At 54.6% G+C, this 22,858-nt stretch overlaps 10 protein-coding genes across 10 annotated transcripts; 5 read left to right on the top strand and 5 right to left on the bottom strand.

Moving 5' to 3' along the window:
• Positions 1-510: 510 nt before the first annotated feature.
• Positions 511-1,402, bottom strand: HMPREF1541_00752 (uncharacterized protein; the record flags this gene model as incomplete). Its single annotated transcript, XM_008713057.1, has 2 exons — positions 511-1,268; positions 1,315-1,402. 2 exons carry the CDS (start codon positions 1,400-1,402, stop codon positions 511-513), a joined length of 846 nt encoding a protein of 281 aa, XP_008711279.1.
• Positions 1,403-3,156: 1,754 nt separating this feature from the next.
• On the top strand, positions 3,157-4,988 carry HMPREF1541_00751 (uncharacterized protein; the record flags this gene model as incomplete). Its single annotated transcript, XM_008713056.1, has 2 exons — positions 3,157-4,313; positions 4,643-4,988. 2 exons carry the CDS (start codon positions 3,157-3,159, stop codon positions 4,986-4,988), a joined length of 1,503 nt encoding a protein of 500 aa, XP_008711278.1.
• A 931-nt stretch (positions 4,989-5,919) lies between these two features.
• Positions 5,920-7,099, bottom strand: HMPREF1541_00750 (uncharacterized protein; the record flags this gene model as incomplete). Its single annotated transcript, XM_008713055.1, has 3 exons — positions 5,920-6,047; positions 6,142-6,614; positions 6,669-7,099. 3 exons carry the CDS (start codon positions 7,097-7,099, stop codon positions 5,920-5,922), a joined length of 1,032 nt encoding a protein of 343 aa, XP_008711277.1.
• Positions 7,100-7,848: 749 nt separating this feature from the next.
• Positions 7,849-8,789, top strand: HMPREF1541_00749 (uncharacterized protein; the record flags this gene model as incomplete). Its single annotated transcript, XM_008713054.1, has 2 exons — positions 7,849-8,382; positions 8,430-8,789. The coding sequence occupies 2 exons, from the start codon at positions 7,849-7,851 to the stop codon at positions 8,787-8,789; spliced, it is 894 nt and encodes a 297-aa protein (XP_008711276.1).
• Positions 8,790-9,762: 973 nt separating this feature from the next.
• HMPREF1541_00748 (uncharacterized protein) lies at positions 9,763-10,788 on the top strand (the record flags this gene model as incomplete). The annotated part of the gene is made up of 1 exon (XM_008713053.1): positions 9,763-10,788. The coding sequence occupies one exon, from the start codon at positions 9,763-9,765 to the stop codon at positions 10,786-10,788; it is 1,026 nt and encodes a 341-aa protein (XP_008711275.1).
• Positions 10,789-12,572: 1,784 nt separating this feature from the next.
• Positions 12,573-14,792, bottom strand: HMPREF1541_00747 (uncharacterized protein; the record flags this gene model as incomplete). Its single annotated transcript, XM_008713052.1, has 1 exon — positions 12,573-14,792. The coding sequence occupies one exon, from the start codon at positions 14,790-14,792 to the stop codon at positions 12,573-12,575; it is 2,220 nt and encodes a 739-aa protein (XP_008711274.1).
• Positions 14,793-15,092: 300 nt separating this feature from the next.
• On the bottom strand, positions 15,093-16,184 carry HMPREF1541_00746 (uncharacterized protein; the record flags this gene model as incomplete). The annotated part of the gene is made up of 1 exon (XM_008713051.1): positions 15,093-16,184. One exon carries the CDS (start codon positions 16,182-16,184, stop codon positions 15,093-15,095), a length of 1,092 nt encoding a protein of 363 aa, XP_008711273.1.
• Positions 16,185-16,590: 406 nt separating this feature from the next.
• HMPREF1541_00745 (uncharacterized protein) lies at positions 16,591-18,282 on the top strand (the record flags this gene model as incomplete). The annotated part of the gene is made up of 1 exon (XM_008713050.1): positions 16,591-18,282. One exon carries the CDS (start codon positions 16,591-16,593, stop codon positions 18,280-18,282), a length of 1,692 nt encoding a protein of 563 aa, XP_008711272.1.
• A 261-nt stretch (positions 18,283-18,543) lies between these two features.
• HMPREF1541_00744 (uncharacterized protein) lies at positions 18,544-19,646 on the bottom strand (the record flags this gene model as incomplete). Its single annotated transcript, XM_008713049.1, has 2 exons — positions 18,544-18,695; positions 18,743-19,646. 2 exons carry the CDS (start codon positions 19,644-19,646, stop codon positions 18,544-18,546), a joined length of 1,056 nt encoding a protein of 351 aa, XP_008711271.1.
• Positions 19,647-20,670: 1,024 nt separating this feature from the next.
• On the top strand, positions 20,671-22,053 carry HMPREF1541_00743 (uncharacterized protein; the record flags this gene model as incomplete). The annotated part of the gene is made up of 1 exon (XM_008713048.1): positions 20,671-22,053. One exon carries the CDS (start codon positions 20,671-20,673, stop codon positions 22,051-22,053), a length of 1,383 nt encoding a protein of 460 aa, XP_008711270.1.
• Between the last annotated feature and the right edge of the window lie 805 nt (positions 22,054-22,858).

Here is a 22,858-nt window from a genome sequence, read left to right as displayed (position 1 = left end):
AGGAGACGGGCTTGGGCTTGGTCTGAGGCCTCGGTCCGCTCTTGGTGGTAGCGGCGGCGGCAGGGGCAGGAATTGACATCGTGGCATCATCGCCCTCGTTGTTGTCGGAGCTGTCGTCAGCAGGCTTGTCTGGGTTCAGGTCTGGCCAGGCAAAGGTGTTGACGAAGTGCCTGCGGCGGTATTCGCCCTTGCTGATATATTCCACGAGGAATTTCTTGGGGTCGGCTGGGCCTTTCTGCACAAGGTTGGGTCCGCGTCGATGGGGAAGCCGAAGGCGCGGTCGCGGGCCGGACGGACAGGCTGTGGGCGGACGTAGCCGTTGCAAAGGGCGTCGGTTCCGTAGGTGAGGCGCTCGGGGTGCCAGAGAGGATCCCAGCCACCTTCGATCGAGTGAGCACCGGGGTGTGCTGACACGCTTGTAGGCATAGGTCGACGGGATAGGTTGTAGTCGAAGCGACGGCCCTCGCCTTTCTTGTGTTTCTTATGAGCTACAGGCGCAATACCTCGACGCTACCAGTTGCCGAGTGCAAGTGGCAGGTCCCATTCTCGGAGCTTGAGGTATTCTCGGATAGAGAACCAATCGCTGCGGCCGGTAATGGTTAGGAGTAGTGTCAGTCGCTCGTCCTTCTGCTCCTGAGAGGCTCTGTCTTGGCTGTAGACTTCCTCGGTCAACTTGGATCGCAAATGGTCGAAGTGCGCGTGCAGTGTGCACAGAGAGTGTCGGAGGGTTTGGAATTTGGCGATGGCGGTGCCAATGTCCCAACCAGCAAGGTGTAGGAGGAGGATTTCTTCCATTGCAACCAGATCGCCAGCATTGATCAGGTACCTCTGGGCAAGTCTGTCGCGGAAGAGGCGTGCCGTATCACGTCTCTCCGACTCAAGGTGGCTAGTTGATGGTATGTTGGCTTGCCGAAGGATGTCGATCAGTGTTTTGGCGGCCTGAGTGATGACAGCGTTCCAGGTTGTGGCAGCAGCAGGCTGGGTAGATGGAGGAGCCTGTGTAGGCTGAGCAACGGGGGCAACAGTCTGCTGAAAGGTGCTGGTATCTGCTTGGGCATTCGAGCCTAGTGGCGGGTTGTTAGGGATAGCCAGGCGTTCGCCCTCGACCTGGTTGTGGTCCTGGAGGATCTGTGTGGACGCTGCATCGATGCGCCACTGATTCGCTGCCAGATAGGCTGTGAGGAGGTTCTCGTCCGTGGTATGGGGTTGCAGTCTGCTGCGAAGGACATTGATGCGAGTATTACGCTGGCCAGCAGTCAAAGCTTGGTCTGGACAGCTGTTAGTATCTTGTAAAGGCTGGGAAGAGCGACATACTCCGACCACCTGTCCCTCCGCCTCGTCCACCACGTCCACCGCTGCCTCCTCGGCTACCTCTGGGCCTATCTGAGGGTCTGCCAGACATGTTTTTGCTCTTTTGGTTGAGATATAGGGCAACATCAGCTGTAGTTCTAAGTATATAAGTAATGGATATGCTTACCAGGTCTATTTGATGGGAGATGGTGCGGCTTCTTATGTCGGCGGCCTGCCTGGATGTGATGAGAGGTGGACAACGCCAACAAACAGCTTGAGCGATGATGTTCTGGAAGATGCTGTGAGCTAAATAAAGAAGTTGTCCTTGATAGGCTTCCAAGGAGTTGGTGCAAAGGTGGTGGTAGGTGATAAAGAAAATGTATGTGGTTGGAGGGCAGAAATAGTTTCGGTGGAAGCGTCGAGAAGGTGATTCCAGTCACTAACACTGTCACTCGAGACAATAATAGTGGCGGCTGCGTGTGTTAGAAAAGTAGTGGGGCCGTCGCAGGCTGAGCAGTGAATGAACTGCGTTCCTTGACATGCCGAGGAGTGAACAAACCACCCTCGTTGACTTGCCTAGCAATGAGCAGATTACCCTCCTTGACTTGGTGAGCAGTGAGCAACTCTGCTCTCTAGCATCTTGGATGGTAAGCAGTATGCACTCTTTGGCATGGTGAGTAGTGAATGAACTCTAGCCTTGAGCATGCTGAGCAGCGACCAACTTGCACTCCTCAGCATGCTAAGCAATGGACAACGGCACTCCCTCCCAAATGCAGTGCGTCAATTTCGTGGGACAGAAAGCTGCACTCTCTTGTACTCAGACGACGTGCTTATGCCCCATAGAATATGCATGGGATCCTCGAGACCGAGTGGGTGTCACATGTCTCGCGTCGATGCGAGGGTATCCGGAGTAGCCAGTATGGCCAGCTGACGGATTTGAAACTCCATCAGCCGAGCATCTTGCGCTCGCTATGGCAGCGAGTACCCAGCGATATACCAAGGTCTGTATAGCATGACCAGCTCAGAGCTTCGACCTTCCCAACGAGGTGCATGTTCTTTCGAGGTTTCGATGCTTCGACGGGCCAAAATCTTGAGTGATACCCAAGACCACCATAGCTGTGACACCAGATGTATCAAGAGCCCTGTACTCACTGTACTCTGGATCATCGCTTTCTCCATGTGTGAAAGTGAGGTGTGTTGAGTTGTGCAGAACAAGGCTGAACGTCAGGAGGTGGTCAGGATAATACGGGCACGCAGGGCGTCAAGTGTGCACTCTTGGCGGAATCCAGTGTGTTGTTGCCTTGCGCGTCCACAACTGCAGGCTAACCTTCTTTGCGACGTTCGCAAACACCACCATGTATTATATATATCATCAAAAGCCCGTCAGTGCGTGCTCAGATAGAGTCGAATGGCAGTAGGAACCATCATGAGTTTGGAACCATCATCCTTCGGAGCCGGTAGGTTGCGAACTCTATGCATGCGAGTGCGCGCTGACTCCATCGAGCCCTCAACAGGCCTGCCGTTTCTCAGGACGGCCGACACATCGCCCTAGTCGAGCCTTCGCAGACACTACACCTCCTTCAGACCGACGACAGAGGCAGATTTTGGACTTTGCACCAGGGACCCGTTGCAAAAGTGTCACCCACTTTCCTTAGCCAGTTGACAGTTTTGAAATGGGCTGCAACGGGCCTTGAGGCTGATGTGACTACACCCTGGCTTCTGCTCTCCGACAGCATTCGTTTGGTTGTCATCAATCCCGACACATTGCCGTCCAATGGAGACCATCGAGGCCATGATCCCATCGTATGCGACTATCAGATCGGAGACCAATTTGGCAAGCTGTCTTATGCAGACTTTGTCCTTGATATGGATCATGTGCTCGTGCTATTGGAAGCTAGTGGTACTGCATTCATCTTGTCCATCAGACAGCCGCAGAGAGACGATATCGCCCATGTGAAGTTCTCCAGCGCTCGGAGCATTGCCAAAGCCCCCAACGGACGCAGCTTGGCCATCTTGCAACGAAACAAGGGACAAGACCAGGTAACCCTTTTGGGCATTGACAACGATCACATCTCGGTCCAGTCAAGCTTCAACATCACGACCTTTGATGCACAAGGACTGTTATTCTCCCCGAACAGAGAGCCGGTCCTCGCCGTCTGGGACTCGGCCGCGCACGGAATGGTTGTCAACTTCTTCTCTTCGATGGGCCACCCTTTGAAGCAGCTCGATCTTGGGCCTTTCGGAATCTCCTCTGGTCTTGACGGTCTTGGCTTATCGAAGCTCCAGTGGACAACTGGTGATGACGATACGGTTTTGATCGCCTCGGACGGCAGCAAGCAAGTCCTGGTCAGGCGCCAGCAGAATAGAACAATGAGTGTGCAGGATCTCGTTATTTTGAAACATCCGACTGTTATCGATGGAAGCAAGTCAATCCTCTGGCAGCAGAACAATGTCGATGAGTTCTCATTGCAAAAGGGCGCCTTCGACGCTGTCCTGGACCCTGCAGCAGGAGGAGATCTCACAGCTCTCGAAGTCAATGCCGACCAGACCTTTTTGGCTACAACGGTCGCTGACAACCCTAAAGCAGTGTGGCTATGGCAATCAGAGCATCCGGACGCGCATTCGATCATCGTCCTTAGAGACCCTGTCCGCCAGCTGCTATGGCATCCGCGACAGCCGAACGTTCTTGCAATCGCAACCACAAGCAAAGCCCCGAAGCTCATCGTATGGTATTCGGAGACCAGGCCGCCGGCGACTTGTCAGATTCCAGTCTCCAGTGTCGTCTCTTCAAAATTCGAATTTTCTTGGGTCGGAGGAGCTTTGCAGGGAAGGAATCCAATTGTGTTGACCACCACCAAGGCAATCAATGTTGGTCTCTTGAGCGAGCAAGAGGGTGACATTAGATTCCAACCCCTGTTACCGGAAGTGAACTTTGGTCTCGACGAGGACGACGATATGACCGAGCTGTCGACACCGAGCAAGCCTGGTAAGAAGTCCAGGGACTTTGTTGATACGTCAATGTGGTGAGGTCTACCAAGTCTTGGCAGTCGCCGCGAGCCCGCTGCCGTCTATTGCGTGCAAACAGAATCAAAATGAATGTCCGCCTTCGGAACAGACGCTTTGCCCTTTTCGGCATTCGCGATGCGTTACAACAAGGCTGTCGTCTCTGAATACCTCAAATCCAAACACAACCCACAACCTTTCCGGACTTTTCCTACCACGAGCCAGAAACTATCCTACAGTCTCGGCACAATAACATAGCCATCGCGGGCACTGTTCGATCACAAGGTATGGCCCTTTGATGGGTCCCATTCCCGTCGCCGCCACAAATCGACTCTGACATACCGCACAGTCGCCCCAAATTTAGAACAAACCGCCTACCCTTTCCAACGTCCAAAACCCTCCCAAAACCAATGGGTTCGGCTCCGACCACACCACCCAGCCAGATCCTGGCCGACCCTAGCAAAGGCTCTCCTCCGGACGCTCCTCGCACTGCCAATCACACCGATGCCGGCATCCGAAGCCAGCTTTCGCCAACCATCGTGAGGGCAGGCAGGATGCATGATCCTTTCGTCAGCCTCGAGAGTGAAGAGGAGGAGGATGAGGAGGAGGAAGACGAGGAGGACGACAATGGTGAGCATAGGGAGAGGGAGGAGCAGGAGGCGAAGAACAAGGATGATGGCGCCAAGTCCAACTAGGGGAACCGAGGAGCGGAGCGACTAGTCCTACGGGACAACGAGACAACACGATGAGATGTTAGCGGCAGGAGCTGCATGGAAGCAGCCGCATACGAATGATACTACCCATAAACTCCTCTCTCCAGTGTCTTTCGCTATGCGTTTGTTGACGATACCTGTCGTCAATCATGCTGGGCCTCAAATCCCGTCAGCAGGCATGTACGTCACTGCACCTCGACATGAGCATCCCACAGACTCGTACTCGCAGCGTTCCCTAGCCACAAAACCTGCGCAATTGTAGTACGTCCGCGTGAGAAACCCCATCCCTTCTTTCCCATCTCCACGCTCCTCAAAGACCGTTCGGCTATTTGAGTACTGAATCTCCCCTTAGCCACTAACTAATCTCCTCTCTATTCCCTCGATCGCGGGTCTTAGTAGCTCTTGACCCAACGAGATTTGTCGACTTAGTGCCTCCCCCACACTCCGGTGCCCTGTGGCTGACCACAACCTCCACAACCTCCTCACCGTGACGTGATTGGCATCTCGCACTCCCATGACGTGGCGTTGAACTATACGGAATGAGCACAGTGCATGCAGAGGATACGTGTGGTAGAGGAGCGATAAAGCGTTGTTGAGCAACAGAACCATGTACAGACGGAAATGCTGAAGGTTAGAGAAGGGAATTATATTCTTGGTTGTTGATTCATCATCGTGTCGTGTGTCAATGTACATGAACGAGCTGAATGGATTACATATACGTATGCATATTATGAACGAAGTTCTCAACATTACGGCCTCCAAGCCCTCGAGCCTGTTGTAATCGTACCAAGGCACGTAGGAAGATGGCAAACAGCCCGCCAAGCATGCCTCGACATCAGGCAGTGAAAGTGTCCTAAAGAGGTCTAGTGTGGAGATCCACCAATCAAGGCTCTCAGTTGCGAGCAGCAATCGCCTAATAGTCCTTGAGAGGACAGCCCTTGTCTACGCTCTGTGCGCCGAACTTCTCCTGAATGATCTCGCCCGTGATCCTCATCAGGTTCTCACATAGTTGAGCATCCTGACTCAACGGGCTGCCCTCCTCTGAAAAGGTATTAGCACATTTGCATCGCGTGGAGAGCTAGAGGAAGCATATCTGGCAGTGTTGCCATGCTTGACGGATGAGGAAACGACTTACCGATTTTCGCAGGTGGGCAAATGTAGAGACCGCTTTCTACCACAACAGTCGCAGCATACACCGTACTCACACAACCTTCCCAGATATCTTTTTTGAAAGGGCTGAGGCCCGCACTCATCAGATAGCCAGCTTTGGGGTACGGCTCGTGAATGTCCTCGGTAGACATCTTGGTCTCGACGACTCCTGGATGTGTTGCGTTGGCAAGGATGTTGGGATGCTCTTTTGTGAGGTGGGCAGCCAAGTAACGCGCATAGAGGATACCGGCAAGCTTTGAGCGGCCGTACTGAGGATTAGGGCCGAGATCGTTTTGCAGTTCGTCGATTGTGGCGAACTTGGTGTCTTTGGGAGCACCTTGATGGGCGTTCGAAGCTTGAATCTGGATCCGGACGGTGGAGGACTCGGCCGTCTTCTTCAACAGGGGAAGCAGGTGGGAGGTAAGGGTGACGTGACCTAAGTGGTTGACTGCCATGTGTCTAGGAAATCAGCTATCAGCTATCAGTCAGGTCGAGAGAGTTGAGGGACTATACCGGTCGATGCCATAGTCGGTCGTCTGGTATGTCATAATTCCACGGGCAGCATTGAGGCAGAGAATGTCGAGGCGATCCGTCTGTGACCTGATTTGTTTGACGATATCGGTGACGGCGAGCAGATCGGACAAGTCGCATTGAAAGAAGGTGATCTTCTCGGCGTGCTCGGAGCCAAGCTGTTTGCGAACATCTCCCTCGGCTTGGTTTTGAACTTCTTCACGCTGAGAAATGATGAATAGCTTGGCAAGATTGCGCTTGAGAAGAGTGTAGGCTGTGGCGTAGCCAACTCCCTCGCTGCCTCCAGTGATCAAAGCGACCTTGCCGCTCAAATCAGGAACATCGGTTTCGATGCTGAACTTCTGGCCTGTATTGGCGGCGTCATGGGCAGGGCCACCAAAGTTCTGGGCGAGTGTTTGTTTGACGGCCTCCATGGCGTCGTTCAGGTGTTCACGGGGGTTTAGATTGTTGCTGTAATGAAGCGAGCTCGTCTTCTGCCAGGTCCTGGTAGTGATAGCTGTGTATGACTGTCTGGGAAATGATGCAAAGCAAGCAGAGAAGCGACGTAAAGCAATACTTGAAACCATTATCTACTTGCGTCAGGTCCGCGGGAGGCAGCATACTCGGGGCCATGGCTGATTTTACCAGGTGCATCATTGGATGTCTAGCCGTCCAAAAGCACTCCTCGAATCTGCAACCTCATTGATGAGGCGTGCATATGAAGGTCGGATAAAGACGAGATGGAGATTGGAAGTCTGTTAGTGGATCGGAAATAGAATCCCATGCATCATACGAGTCATCATCGACATTGATGATGATATAGTTGGTCGGACGAATCGGACTTGGTTGGCCTATTGTTGTCGTGTAGTTGATGCAGAGCCTCGGAGTACACATGCCAGGCATTGTCAACCTGCGGCGTTGGCACAGATGACAGTGACATGGGTCTGGACGACAAGTGCAAAGGAACTTGAGGCCTGTCGAAGGCTCGAAGCGGGGGTGGGAGGATGAGTTCCCTATACAGAGTGCACAAAAATGGTCTAATGCTCTGAACGTCTCTAATGGCGTTTGCTGCCGGTTCCTTCCATCTCGACGTTACTTGTCGTCAACGGTTACAACGTTCTTGTGTTCATTCTCAGCTTCTGCCCGCGCATGTCTCGTGGTTGATGTTCATGCTACTTGCATAATGAAGAGGAAGACTACCCGTCAGCCCCGGTCAAGACCGTCCTCCCGCATGGCAGAGACCGAAACCATAGAGCACGACGATTTATGTGCCATCTGTCATTGTCTGATGCTCAGACCAGTGACGACAACGTGCAACCACACGCTCTGTGCAGAATGTATGAAAGTGTGGAGCGACATTTCAATCACGGATCAAAGGCAAATCGTCGGCCTGGAAGATGTCCCCACGACATGTCTTCCTAGCGAGATGGAGAGCCGCTGCCCCATGTGCAGAACCCTGACGACTGCCTCGCCAGACCGTACTCGTGAAGCTGCGCTGCGGCGAAAGTACAAACACTCTTACGCGGCAAGAGAGCTCGAAGCACAAATAGTGTCGGATGAGCATAATGCAGACACCATCGAGACACTAACCCTATACATTGGGAATACTCACCATCTCGTCAAAGCTGATCAGTCCGGCTCCAAGAACACGCATAATTGGAAGTTCTTTGTGCGTCCGTCAAGAACTGATCTGATCGAGGAGGTGCAAGTCTTCCTAGTGAGTCCAAAGTGCTTACATCGTAGGACGACCGTTGATCAGCATAGCACCCAACCTTTAGGAACCCACGGGTCATACTGCAACTCCCGCCCTACGAGATCCATCGTTTGGGCTGGGGTTTCTTCACAATTTATGCCAATGTAATACTGAAAGCCGGCTACCGATGGATGAGCTCCGAGGCGGAAGACACGGCAGACGGACAGCGACAAGGTAAACTGCCTTTAGAGTGGACGCTCGACTTCAACTCTAACGCTGGCCGAGGTAGCCAGGGAAGATGGCGACTCAAAGTCAAGAAGGAAAAGCAAGGCCAAGAAGTCGAGGACGCGGTGCAGCGCGAGTCCGTACTTCGTATGTGGCGGCAGCAGAGAGAGCGGGACCCGGACTATGTTGGGCACGAGAGCTCGTAAACATTGCTGGTCCGCCGCCGAACGGACGCCATCCAATGTCAGAAATTGGGCGTCCATGAGTGGCCTTGGAGAGAACCTTCTCATGCCAGTGTCAGGTGCACGAGCCGAGGCACGGGAGGCACGCTCGGAATCTCAGCCCGCCCCCCTCTTCCAGCACGTTTTCTCCGGGCCGATCAAAGCGTACCCCGTTCGGAGGTTACCCTGTTCGGTGTCGTGCTATCAAAGGCGGTCAGCACGGTGTAATGATTACCAACTCTCCTCTGATCCGAGATAGACGACACGGCGAAGACTCGGACAGCTTCTATCATGTCCCAACAGTAACACCAAGGACACAAGGAAGCACCATGGAGTTCTCACCACCACTCAGCCCTCAAGCCACGCACGGAAGAGCGAGAGTGACACAGAGGCTTGATTGGGCAGCCTCGCTTCCGGTCAGAGGGTCAGCAGGCTACTCTTGACCATGTGCAGTTAACAGTCAATGCTCCACCCGTCGCACTCCGAACGGCCAAGGCATCCAGCTTTTCCTTCTGATCGTTGCGGCCGTTAGCTCGCCTGGGCCCGGCGTTGCGTGCATGTGCGCTATTCGCTTTCAGCAGTCTGCCAACCCTTTTTTGCCTTCGATTGCGCTCCCAAGTGGGGTCCCCATCTGGGGTCCTCAAATCATCACGGGGCAAAGGTTTGCTTCATCGCTACAGGGGTATGTGATCGGGACCGAAGCCAATCCCCAAGCTCTCCCCTCCAACTCCCCATATGCTTTGGCGATCCCGCATGCTCATAAAAAATAGATGGCCCCGTCTCATGGCTTTCGTGTTGTCGCTTTGAAGATATTTTTCTATCACTAACGCCAATTTAACCATCAATCTAGACTGTAGGACCGTCAGCTCGATTACAGAGCCTTGGAATACACCACGCAACATAAGCGTACTGTTAGCTGGCATACTCGTGCCCCTCACTCGCCAGCTCTGCTTGCAATATGTCTCTCGTCGAGCGTCTCTTCCCAGCCGCCGAGCTTGCTGCCATGAAGCACGCCGTCCTTTCTGCTACCGGCGACAACGAGCCAGCAGCTAAACGCCGCAAGATCCAGCGCCAGCAATCTGTTCGCTCCTATCGGAGTACCGATTCTGGCTACAACTCCGATAATGTATCCGACATCGAAGCTTCCACAAACACAACGACGGATATGACCTCGAAGCATACCAACCCTCCAGTAGCACCAGAGATGTCTTCGTTTTCGTTCTCGTCATCTAACCGCAAATCATCCGTTACCATGCCCGCCTCACCTTCGACACACTCAGAAGAGGACTATACCGACGTCATCGCCCGTGCCCGCGCCCGTCTCTACAGCAATGCCTCCCTGTCCATACCCAGCCCACCGGTCTCAACCTCACAAGACTCTCCCGGCTTCAATACCAACGCCGACTATTCCCTTCCATCTCCCTCCTCCACATCGCACGATGAATTCCAGTACCCTTCCCCTGTTTCCGTCGAGCCCAGCATCGCCTCCAGCGACACCACCTCGGGCTGCAACCTCGGCACCTTCATCAGCCTAGGCCTCGCGGTGACGAGCCACGAGAGGAATTTGCTGACGACGCTGGTCCCGGAGCCTAAAGCCCTGCCGTCCTGGCAGATGGAGGCATGGGCCGCGAAGCGCATGAGCATGCTGGAGGCCCAGCGCAGACTGCGAGAGCAGGAGCGCAGGAGGCGTGAGGGTCTCTTGCGGAGGCGTCCCAGCGCTGATGAGGCCGCGGATCAGCAGGAACAGGCGAGGCGTTCGAGCTACGCGGGATTTGCCATTGGCTGTCACGACGGTGAGGATGAGGAGGAGTTCGAGGGTGGTGAGGTTGAGGGTGAGGGCAAAGGTTTGAAGGGCGGTGCTGGAGAGGCGTCCGATGCGCCGTTGAAGAGCGTAGAGGCGTTTGACGATTTCTTCGATGTCGACGCGGCTTGTGAGCAGGAGGGCGAGCACCACCGGGCGAGTGTCGAGATATGCGAGACATGAATTTCTCTTGAAGTCAAAGCAGGGTTTATCTACGACGAGTACGATTTATGAGTGTTCTGGCTGGTAGGGCGGCGAGCAGGCAATGCGAGGCGTCTCCCTTGCAAAAGTTCAGGAAGGTCTTTTGAGCATAGGATGTATGCACCAGCTATGGGCTTACAGTATTGGAAAAGCATACAGTGAGCACGAAGCCAAACCAGCGGCTTCTGAACAATATCATCTACCAAATCGTATCATCAAACATACCTAAGAGTCTGTCTCATGCGCGTGCTCCGTTCGCGCTGAATCCAGTCCCATACCATACAACCTACACGTGCCCATACACACAACGCAGTTTCATGGCATCCGCCCAGATCCTCAAGCTTCCAATAAACCCCCAAACCCTCAATCCCCCAACAACCTGTTCCTTCGCCGACTTATCAGCGCTCTACTCTACGTTTCCAACGCCAATTTTCTCAACAGCCAGCCAGCCAGCCAGCAGCCAGCCCCGCAAAGTCCCGCTCTAGGGCCCCGCTTTGCTTCGCGCAACATGCGCTCTCCGGCGTGGGAGAGGAGCCGAAGCTGCCGGCCGCCGACATATCCGGCGTGTGGGACGCCAACTTTCACGGGGGCCCGCGAAAAGCGAACGCGAAAGCGGGCAGCGGGCATGGCGTCGGAACCGAGAGGGGTTGTCGGGACCGAGGGGCGCGGATCCGTTCTGCTACTCGTCCGGATCTATGATACTGTAAGCACTCTTGCGAGCCGATGGACAATGGGGGGGGTACGGAGTGCCTTCTTGTCTGGGTCTGGAACCGCCGGGGGGGGGGGGGGGCTCTTTGCGGGACTGAGACTGATTGAGATGGATGGGCTTGTGGACGTTTCGTGGGTTGCTGAACTCTGCCCTACGTCTTGCCTCTTTCGGCTTTTTCAAGTACTCTGGTCCTTTTGACTTCAGTCTTTGCACAATCCATGTGGTGAACGAACCTTTCTCTGTTGCAAAGCCTTTGAGAGCGCGTATACAGTAGCTTTCATGTAGGCAGAAAATCCTGACCGGTTTTGTTAACCCTGACTATTGGATCAGCAAGACAATGACGCAAAGGAATTCACGTCCTGTCAGGGTGTAAGCCTCTCTGTTTGATGCTTGTTAGTTGTTGGTTAAGTACTCTGAACAACTCTACGTTGTGGTGCGTCGTGGCCACCAGGTTTACGCTTCGGCTATCCAGGTCTTCTCATCTTCGTTTGCTCAGATTCGGTGTGATGCCTGATTGTCCCGAACCAACCTGGTCAACAGCGTTGCGCACGCTCAAGCATCAAACAGCCCGACTGGCCTCATGGGCGTCTGTCATTACTGCTACTGCTGCTACTCTGTCCAACCTGCCTTCGAGTGCCCCATACCGGTACTCTCGCTCCCTCTTCAATGTCCTGCCGGTGCTTATCTGGCCCACGTTCGTGCACTTTGGCCGAGTAAAATCGGCAAGTGGATATTGACGTCTTCGTCCCTGGACTAATCTCCGTGCCACCCAAATGAGCTCGGTCATCGAGCATGAAAGCCCGTGACTTGTGACGCCAAACGAGGCAGACGCAATCGGCTGGCCCGAAGCGAGAGGGCGACGGAACACAAGCACGCACAACGGCGGTGCAGTTCGGCCCCAACGAAGCAGTTGAGCTCCGGCCTCTTGGGCTCATTCTTAGCCGCTGTTGACGGTGCGTTCCCTACTCATCAGCCACCTCTACAACGCGTGAGCAGCATCCGCGAGGCCAGTAACGAATTTTTTATCGTCTTGTCAAAGCGTCCGTTCGTCTCCCGTTCAGCTTCCTGCCGTGAGTGCAAGACAAGCGTCAACCGCAAGTCCAACCCGGCCCTGCTTCTGCCGCACCACATCGTCGATAACTTCCTTGTCCAGGTTGGGGAACATGCCACACAGGGTTTCAACAACGGTTCTATGCTCAGCCCTTTGTATCTTCCTCGCTTCTGCTGCTTCTGCGCTTGCCTGTCTTGCCGCTGCCTCTTGCGCATCGTCAACCTCACCTGGTTGCCGGCCCCTTTGCGGCACATTGGGCTGCGATCCACGCCTCTCGGGCCCACCCTCACCGGGTACAGCTAGTGGGCTGCTTCTAGCAGGCGGCGTACCATAAGTCCCGCCGGGTCCAGACTGATCCGGTGATGTAGTCTCTGTATCGGAAAACATCCTTCCAATAGTAGACAGTGGGCGCTGAATCGTTCGCAGAAGGCCGGCAACGGCGTCGCTGTCTTCAGAACTTGTGCTGGGACCAGGAATGTTTCTATCTTGCTGCATACTGCGCCTGGGCGAGGCAGTGACCTCCATAGAGTTGCGGGGTGTTAATTCAGGTTCTGCTACGGACGACTTCTCGATGAACGTCGCTCGGGGGCTGAGGGCTTCTGTTTCGCGGTTCTGCGCCGCAATCTCGGAGACTGCGAGCTCAACGTTCTTCTCAAATTCTTCGTCGCTGACGGTCAGAGAAGTCCGGTCCAGACTCTCAATAAATTGGATCGCCCCTGACAGCGACGACAAGTAGTATCCTGCTTCGCCGCCAAGCTTGTCTTGGTTCCGGAATCTCAGAATATATTGGATGTTCGAGACCAGGTTTTCTGGATTTGCTTGCAGCACCACGTATATCAGCAAGGGCACGAACGAGTCTGCGGAGGTATCCGAGCTTTTCGCGTTCTTCAGCAATCCAAATATGACTTTGCAGCAGTTGAGAACACAAATGACCTTATCGCGCGGAGCTCGGTAGCTTTTGATCTTGAGCAGCTCTTGCTGGGCAAGACGTAAGAAACGCTCGCCATTGGGACCAACTGGTGGAATGTCGAGGTGCTGTTCCTTCACCCAGCTATAGATTCTGATCTTCTGAGCCAGAACATCATCCCGCTCCACATCCTCTTGATGCTGCCCCTTTCGACCCGGCCCCAGAATCTTCTCCACATCTTTGCGACGGCCCCGTGAACGCGAGCGCGGTATTGTTGCCGGAGGCGGAATAGCCGGTGAGAATGTCTGCGCGTACAAACGGTTCATGACAAGCTTCTCCATGCCCTCTTTGGCATTGTCGAACTCGTTCTCCGAGACGTCACGCCAAATCTCGCATAGAGCCATCTTGTTGGTGATAAAGAACAAAAAGTCGCTAATAATCTTGACTTGCTCATGGACCATCCACTGCTTTTTGCCAAATTCTGTCAAGAAGGAGCGTAGAAATTTAGCTACTGGGTCGGCTGACTTGTGTCTGAGCTGTTCTAAGAACCGGTGGAAGTCAAATGGTAGATCTGGTTCAGGCTCCGGCGGCGGTGGTTGATGCGGGAGGCTGGCCTGGGATGGCCTGCTGGGCAGTAATGGTCCCTCCAGCTGATCGGAATCATGTTTAGGAGGCACAGCAGGAGGAGGGGGAGAAAGTGGTAGTTGGTCCGATATCGACTGGCTCGACGCGACTGGCGACGAAGCTATCGCGTCCATGTCTCTGGACCGCAGAGGCTCGAGACTGGACTTGCGTGGAGGAAAATGGGCAGGCGATCCAAGAGGCGGACTGGAAAGCTCGTGTCGAGGCGACATTATTTCTTCCCTCGTCGGAGCCGCAGCTTCGTCTGCGAACTGATCCATAATGCTCTGGATCTCAGACGCAGATTCCCCTCCATTTTCGGTCTGTTGCGACTCTCCAGACGCCGCCGGTATACTACCCTCGTCTTGCGGTATCTGAACCCTTGCAGATGGCATGCGAGATGGCACAGGTGTTTTGGGAGTTGGGTCACGATACGGCTTTTCATTGCCAGCCGGCGGCTCGGGTGGCGGTGGAGTGGAGGGGAGCTCTTTCGAGGGCACACTCTCTGCTGCTTTGCTTGCGCCAATATCTACCGTGAGATTGCCCATCTTTTCGGCTGCTGCGGTCATTGGCTCGTCCTTGTCTGTGGCATCCTGCTCAGGAGCTTTCACTGACGTTACTTCCTCCTGTGCCACTGCTTCCGCCTGTGAGGCTTTTTCAAGATCCGAAGACAATTCATGGTTGGGCTGGCCTGACATCTAGAAGCCCTGCACTGGTTGAAGCCGCAAGTGGGGAAGGTAGGTCATCGAACTGGGTGGGACAATGTTGAGTCTAGCTGACGACGCTTGGGAGAATTTCGCACGCTGTGGGCGGCTACTGCAGGCACAAACGGATTGCGGTCAGCACAGGGAGGGGCAATGCCCAGCTTTCGAAACGGTTTGCGCGTCAACGAAGAGTAGATCAACATGCTGAGACGGATATCATGGCATCTTGCAGCCTTACATGCGAATCTCCAATCAGCCTCGTAGTCCTTGGCGGGACGCCTCGCTTAAGAGCTTCTACCAGGGCATGTGTAGTACCTCACCTTCTTTGCCGCTGCCGGGCTGGCCCCAGACAACCTCTGCAGAAGGATTCCCGGCTCCCAGCTTCATGACTATGTTGAATAGGGTACTGCTTCGGGTTTCGATTGGCCTCTTTGGGTCTTCTTGACAGCAGATTGCTTGCGGCGCGTTGAACGTGTCTGAGAAGACCTGACCGCGCAGCACTTCGCCATCTATAGCCGTCCCGCTAGCAGCCAGCTTGGATGACAGCTGTCGGATCCTGTCCAGTCTGACAGGCGAGCCTGCCAGCCATGGTGGTTCGTACATGAGTTTGTTCTCGATCATATGATTAGTGTGGCAGACAAGGCCATTGGCGTCCGGCTCAATCTGAACGTCGCCTTTGGGTGACACCTCCAGACTCAGTGGCCCATCGGCATCGGCTATCAAAATGTGCTGTGCGGACGCGACCCCACCGAGGTCCTTCATTCGGGCGATCGCCTCTGCCTTCGTTTTGCTATCAAGGCAGACCCTTAATGCAATATGGATTGGTAGCTTGGTAGGCTCGATGGGTTTCGCTCGAATTGCATTGAGGCAAGTACCAACGCCTGCCGAGTTGAAGCCGATCTTACCGACGATCCCAGCTTCGGTTACCATCCAGATGGCCGGCTTATTTTCCTGCTTGATGGACATCAGACAGCAGTTCTGCTTGACTCTGGTAGTCCAGTCCCAGTTTTGAGCGAGGAGCACATCATTTTGTCGCTTCCAGCCGAGGCTTGAGCATCCATCAGAGAACAAGCCTAGCGCGATCTCGCTTCTTGCGTTGAGCGCAACGATGTCCAGAATGTCGAGCTCTGCTCCTTCAGCAATACCTTCTATTTCAGTGTAGACGTCTGGAGCCAGTTGCTGTATGGTCAAGGCATACGCCTTGGAGACCTCTTTGACCGCTTGCCAATCCAGCTTCGATGTCTGCTGGAACATGGCTTCGTATACTCCGATTTGACCTCGGATTTCCTGCCGAAGCTGCCGACCATGCTCGACACCAATTTCTCGTGGCGTGCCAACCAGGTCAATCTTCCTCGGCGGCGATGTAGTTGTCCCAAGACTTCCCATGGTAGCGGTTCACGATGAGGCAGAGGTGTGATATAGAAGGAGGAAGATCAGTTCCAAACGATCGCTTCGCATGGAGATAAATTCCCCGCATGCCGTGCCGAGTAGTAGTATGGGATCTCAGGACGCTCAAGTCCGATGATACGTACATCGTAGTATGCCTACAGTCATGTCCTACAACGGCTTCTCCATCTCGCTGGGAGGGGGGCCACAGACAGTGTCGAGGCGCAGAGTATGAAGGCGACAAAGAAGGCTGCAATCCGGCGCGGCCAGAGCGGATTGGGCGTAGTGCGGACGCCTAGACTTTGATCAACTCCGCAGCACATCTAGGCTTTTAACCTCCTCTACCATCACCCTTGGATGATTTTGTTCTCGCTGCATCAGTGCGGTCTTGCGAACCAGCTGGTTAATGTGCGGGATATTTGCCTCGCTGACTGCTGGGCAGGCGAGACCGCCGGATGAACGTGCTGTCGCGCTGTTGAAGGCGCGGGGACCGGACAGCTTTCGCACCGTTTCAGTTGCCGTCAAAGCTGCCCAGACCGATGCCATTCCCAGTCGCCCTACTAGCACCTTCACGCTTACCTGTTGTTCGAGTGTGTTGGCACTCAGGGGCGACTATGTGCAACAGCAGCCACTTGTGGACGATGCAACGGGCTCGATTTTCTGCTGGAATGGCGAAGCGTGGAAGATGAAGGGCCACATCATACGGGGCAACGACTCTATTCGTGTCTTTCGGGCTCTACTCGATGCATGCTCGAGCCAGTCACCTGCTAATGCAATTGTCGAAGCGCTGACGAGCATCACAGGGCCCTTTGCGTTCCTCTTTTACGATGCCAAGTCCGCCACTGTGTACTATGGGAGAGACCGTCTCGGACGGCGGTCGCTTACGCTTCACGGGGATGTCCAGGCCGGCCTGACACTTTGCAGTGTCTCCGCATCGACACTGTCTGCGACTGAGGTTGACACCGGCTTCACCTACGCGCTGAATGTTGTGGATAATGAAATCCGAACAACGAAATTGAGCTGGTCCTCACATCCACTTTCGACTAATGCAGTTTTGCCCAGTACTCGACCCGATGTCTCTATACAAAGCGCCACAGTCGACAAATTATTGCACCAACTCTCTGCATCGCTGAAGCTGCGAGTACAAAACGTCCCGAATCACGGCAAGCTTCACTCAACACCCGAATCTGCACGCATTGCGGTGCTTTTCTCTGGCGGCCTCGATTGCACACTCCTGACGCGACTTCTCCACGATCTTCTACCATTTGAAGATTCAATTGATCTGCTTAACGTGGCATTCGAGAATCCGCGGACAATGAAAGCACACACTGCAGAAATCTCGCCATTCGAGATCTGCCCAGATCGTCGAACGGGACGCGCATCGTTTGCTGAACTCACCCAAACATGTCCAAATCGAAGGTGGCGGTTCGTCGCTGTTGACGTTCCTTACAGCTCGACTCTTGAGCACAGAGCAAGCATTGTCGAGCTGATGAAGCCACACAACACAGAAATGGATCTCTCTATCGCTATGGCCCTATATTTCGCCGCCCGAGGATCTGGTACTGCGTACTGCTCGACGGATATGGACCGGCCAGTCCCCTCATACACGACTCCTGCGCGTGTCTTGCTTTCCGGTCTTGGGGCAGATGAGCTGTTTGGAGGGTACTCGCGACACGCTGCAGCCTTTAGTCGCGCTGGCTTTGCAGGTCTCATTGCAGAGCTGGATCTAGACTACCAGCGCATTGGCCAGCGCAACCTTGGACGAGATGACAGAGTGATAAGTCACTGGGGTAAAGAGACGCGCTATCCTTTCTTAGACGAAGACTTTGTGGAGTTTACGCTATATCTACCGGTATGGGAGAAGTGTGGCTTCCGATCAGACAAGTCGATACCCAAGCACTACGAAGACGTTCCAGCCGCAGTAGCTCCTACTGACTTAGAGCCAGCGAAGCTACTTTTGAGACTGGCAGCTTGGCAGCTAGGAATGAGAAAGGTGGCAGCTGAGAAGAAGCGTGCAATTCAGTTTGGCGCACGAACCGCTAAGATGGAAGCCGGCGGTGGGAGGAAAAAGGGCACAGACGCGCTCCAGGTTCAGTGAGAAGAATGGACGTGACAACTATGGCTATGATGACGGGTTTTCGACGGCATCTGCCGTGGGAGCTCTCAGATACTTCTGAGGCACATGCGTGACATTTGCTGGCAGTAGCTCATGCTGCAGCCGCGATGTCCGCCCATGAAGTGCAAAGGCAAGTCTGAGCCATATATCCGGGGTCTAGCAAGGTCTTATATAGCCGCTTGTCTCTTTGGAACCACCCTACAAGCCGTTGAGCGCTGGTACATCCAAGCACGGTCTCGCATATCAACGATATATCTTACCATCGTGGACGCACACCGTTCGATTGATGTCGCCGTCTTTCTCCAGAGTCCCATTTGCCCAATTCTCCACGCCCTCCTTGAGTAGCTGCTGGTAGTTGGCGATTGTATCCTGTGTGAACCAGGCGATGTGTGGAGCTTGTGGGGTTTTAGTAAGTGGCACTGATATTCAATCGCGGACTTACATATGATCAAGTTCGGAATTGGCTGCTCTGCGACTGCAGGATCGGGAAGCAACGGTGTCGTGCCAATGCCTCCAGGTTCGGTCTCCAGCACGTCGACAGCAGCACCAGCTATGCTACCGTTCTTGAGCGCGCTTGCGAGTGCGGCCTCGTTGACAATGCCGCCCCTTGCGACGTTGATGACAACCGCATCGCTTCTCATCGACTCGAACTCCTTTTCATCAATCAAATTGACGGTATCGTCCGACTTTGGCACGCAGACGACCATTGTGCTGGCCCGCCTCACCACCTCGTCGAACGCTTTCCTTCCCTCCCTCAGATTCTTGGTATTCCCTTTCCTGTCCGCTACCAGCACCTCCGAGAATCCCAACGCTTTGGCTAGTGTGGCAATCCTCTTTCCTATCGTTCCGTAGCCGAAGATACCCAGGACTTCCTGTCGACATCCTGGTGATGGCTTCTTGTCAGGCCAGCGACCAATCAGGGTACCTTTCTCCAACCATTCCTTGGTGCCTTTCATAGCATTGTCAATCTCAACAATCTTTTTCCGGATAGCAAAGTACAATCCCACAAAATGCTCGCAAACCGCCTCGACGTTTCCTCCGGCACAATTCGTCACGGTAACTCCTCGTCGGGCAAACTCTTCCCTGTCCAGCCAACCGATACCGACTGCCATAATGGCCAAGCACCTGAGATCTTTTGCAACATCAAGGTCCTCGGGCGTTACAGGCGTCACACAGGCGATAGCTATGGTGGCATCCTTTATGCGCTCTGCTACATCACCCTTGTATGTCCGAGGATGGAAGTCGATAGTATGTGGAAAGTCGAATTCTGGCATCTTAACGTGAATTGCCTCCAGCACTACAATATGATGACGGTCTTTGCCTGGTGGCAAGGGTGGTGGTCCCATCCTCGCCCTTATCGTCGTCGTGAGCGTGCGGTTGCTAACTGTAGGAAGGTGAACTGTGCGGGATCGTGAAGACCACAAACGACAAGGGATTGATATTCTCGAGTAAAGCCTGAGCATTTATTGCATGCTGAAGGGTGTACTCATAATACCGTTCTGGAGCAGAAGTGATTACGGGCCTTTAACGAGCGTGCATGGTAGGCGCGCCCTTACCTTGACACTACTGAGCCGACCTCGGGCGATAAGTTGATATGCTTACTGACAGCCTCAGTGGGGCCGTGATATGCTTAGCAGCCAAGGTCTCCAATGCCAGACTCTAAACATCGAGTCTGGGGAACCTGTGCTGCGTTTGTCGATGCTCTGCTATCTGTGAACGAGGCAGTGAGGTACAACTTTCACCGTTTACATCTCCAGCTCGGAGGTCCGGGCATCCAAGGGGAAGAGGCTGACTCAAGCTTCTCGTCTATCTTCTTTGGGGGGTATTGCCTACCCGGGGCAAAGCCGGAGCGAAGCCCGCGGCGTCCTCCGCCGTAGAAGCTGATCACTATCACGCCAGGGGAGAGTGCACGCCGTCGGCCTGCGAGATCATGGAAAAGATATATGAGAGCACCGCAGTGACCAGGATCCCTTAATACAGCTCTTTTCAGGCCCATACTTGACGATTGCATCTCTACAGCAGCTCTCCGGCAGCTGAGCTGCCCCTACTATATAGTAGCCAGCCCCACACGACCATTAGCAGCGATTACCGCCTAAATTGGGCTACTAAGCTCGAAATTGGAATATTTGTTCCGAGAAAAGGAGACAACAAAAAGCGCGGTGTGGAACAAAAACAAAAGTCGTCAGGATGGCTTCCTCCGTCAACAGACTACTCACATCAACCCCCCTTCTGGGCTCTACACGCACACTGCCATCGCGCGTGTCACGGTGTCCGCTCCGGCCAGCACTGCGCGCGCACCTCCCACCGGTTTCTGGCCCCGCATCCCGACATCATCGAAACATTTACCCCTCAGCCTCGCAGAAACATAATATGCCGCCCTCACGAACTTCCCGCTCCCTGGCCGACCCATCCCCTGCCTCCCGCCTGAGTCTCATCTCTCGACACCTCGACAGTACTACCACCTCGTATCCTCCTATCAACACTCCCTACTCCATTGAGCGCGACTCCTCCCCGTCCTCCGACAGTGACCACTACACACCCCACCTTACCCAAGCGCCAAGTAGCAGAAGACATCTACACACCTCCGCCAGAATGTCCAAGCAAGCCGCCCACCCAACACTTCTCATTCCGGGGCCCATTGAGGTCTCGGACGAAGTCGCCGCCTCCATGTCACACTTTGCCCAGTCCCACGTCGGCCAGCCCTTCGTGAACACCTTTGGCGAAACCCTTAGCATGCTACGACAGCTCTTCCAAACCACGAACCCCAAGTCACAGCCTTTTGCCATCGCCGGCTCCGGCACTCTAGGCTGGGACCTGGTCGCCGCCAATCTAGTCGAGCCCGGCGAGGACGTGCTCGTTCTGCATTCGGGCTACTTTGCCGACTCCTTCGCCGACTGCCTGACGACCTACGGCGCAAAGGCTACACAGCTAAAAGCGCCCATTGGCGACCGCCCTCAGCTGCCCGAGATCGAAAAGGCGCTCAAGGAGAAGAAATATAAAGCCGTGACGGTCACACACGTCGACACCTCAACCGGCGTGCTCTCGCAAATCCAGCCCCTGTCCGATCTCCTGCAGCGCGTCTCCCCCGAAACCCTCCTGATCGTCGACGGCGTCTGCTCCGTTGGCGGCGAGTCCCTGCACTTCGACGACATGCGCATCGACTTCGCCCTGACGGCGACGCAAAAAGCCATCGGCTGCCCACCCGGACTGAGCATCAGCATGGCATCCGAACGCGCCATGGACGTCTTCAAATCCCGCAAATCCCCTCCTGGCAGCTACTACGCGTCCTTCAAGAACTGGGTGCCCATCATGCAGAACTACGAAGCCAAGAAACCGAGCTACTTCGCCACGCCGCCCACGCAGCTCGTGCAGGCGCTGCACACGGCTTTGACGCAGCTGCTGGCGAAACCCGTCGCCGACCGCATCGCGCAGCACCAGAAAGTCAGCCGCAAGGTCAAGAAGGCCGTCGCGGACCTGGGCCTCAAGCAGCTGGCCACCGATGAGGACAACGCGGCCAACACCATGACAGCCATCTACCTGCCGGAGGGCCTCACGCCGCCGGAGATCCTGCCGGGTCTGATGCAGAAGGGCGTCGTATTCGCGGGCGGCTTGCACAAGGAGATCGCTACAAAGTATATCCGCTTCGGGCATATGGGTGTCAGTGCCATGGATGAGGGCCGGGGCGAGATCGACAAGGCGATCGAGGCGTTGGGCCAGAGTTTGAAGGAGGTGCAGCAGGCCAAGGGGCAGTAGATTGGGCGAGATGACGGGGGTAGGCTGCAGCTGAGCTCTGCATTTTTATGGTGTGTTCCCCATATGCTTCAGGGGTAAAAAGTGTGATGGAGCGTGTTCGCGCTTCTAGACGCGGCGCCATGTCGAGGAGAGTTGAGAGTTGGGAAGAAAAAAATAGCCTTGAATGAGAATGCATATATATCCCACGTACATAGATGTACGATTACAGCAGTACTTTTCTGTGGAAACGGCAGTCCCCTTATTCCGCTGTGCCTCCTCCAGTCTGCCCAGTCCAAACATTCACCAGAGATTGATAGACCAAAGGAGATGGCGACGGCCGTTTGAGCGGGTGGCCGCATCGTGAGTGCTAGCCTGCTGCCGTCGAAGAGACAGCACCAAGTCGCCTTATTAGCATCGGTAGATAAGAACTGGGACTCTCGGACGAACTGCGGCTATGCCTGGGGGATTAATTGCCTCTGTACGCCAAACGAAACCTGACGCTTTTCAACGAATAGGCATCTGAGTGCTGTACTGTGTAGAAGGGAGGCCAGCATTGCCCGACTTTGGGGAGGGTTCCTTGTTGCCTCATCATGCAGATTTCTCCACACGCCATTGGCAGATCGCCAACGCCTTAATTTCCGGCCGCTAGCCTGCGACAACGCCTGGCGCGCTCGCCTAGAAGCGAATCTGCTAGCTGTAACTTGGCTGCAGACCAGGCTGGCCACGTCTTATACGAGTATGAGCACACGTGGAAGAAAAGGCAGCATTCATCGCGCCCGCCGACCGAAAATTTGTCCAAATGAAGCACTTACGGAGTATGAAAGGT

Source organism: Cyphellophora europaea, assembly GCF_000365145.1.
Source record: "Cyphellophora europaea CBS 101466 unplaced genomic scaffold supercont1.1, whole genome shotgun sequence".
Classification (NCBI taxonomy): Eukaryota; Fungi; Ascomycota; class Eurotiomycetes; order Chaetothyriales; family Cyphellophoraceae; genus Cyphellophora; species Cyphellophora europaea.
This window is presented reverse-complemented; position numbering and strand designations above follow the sequence as displayed.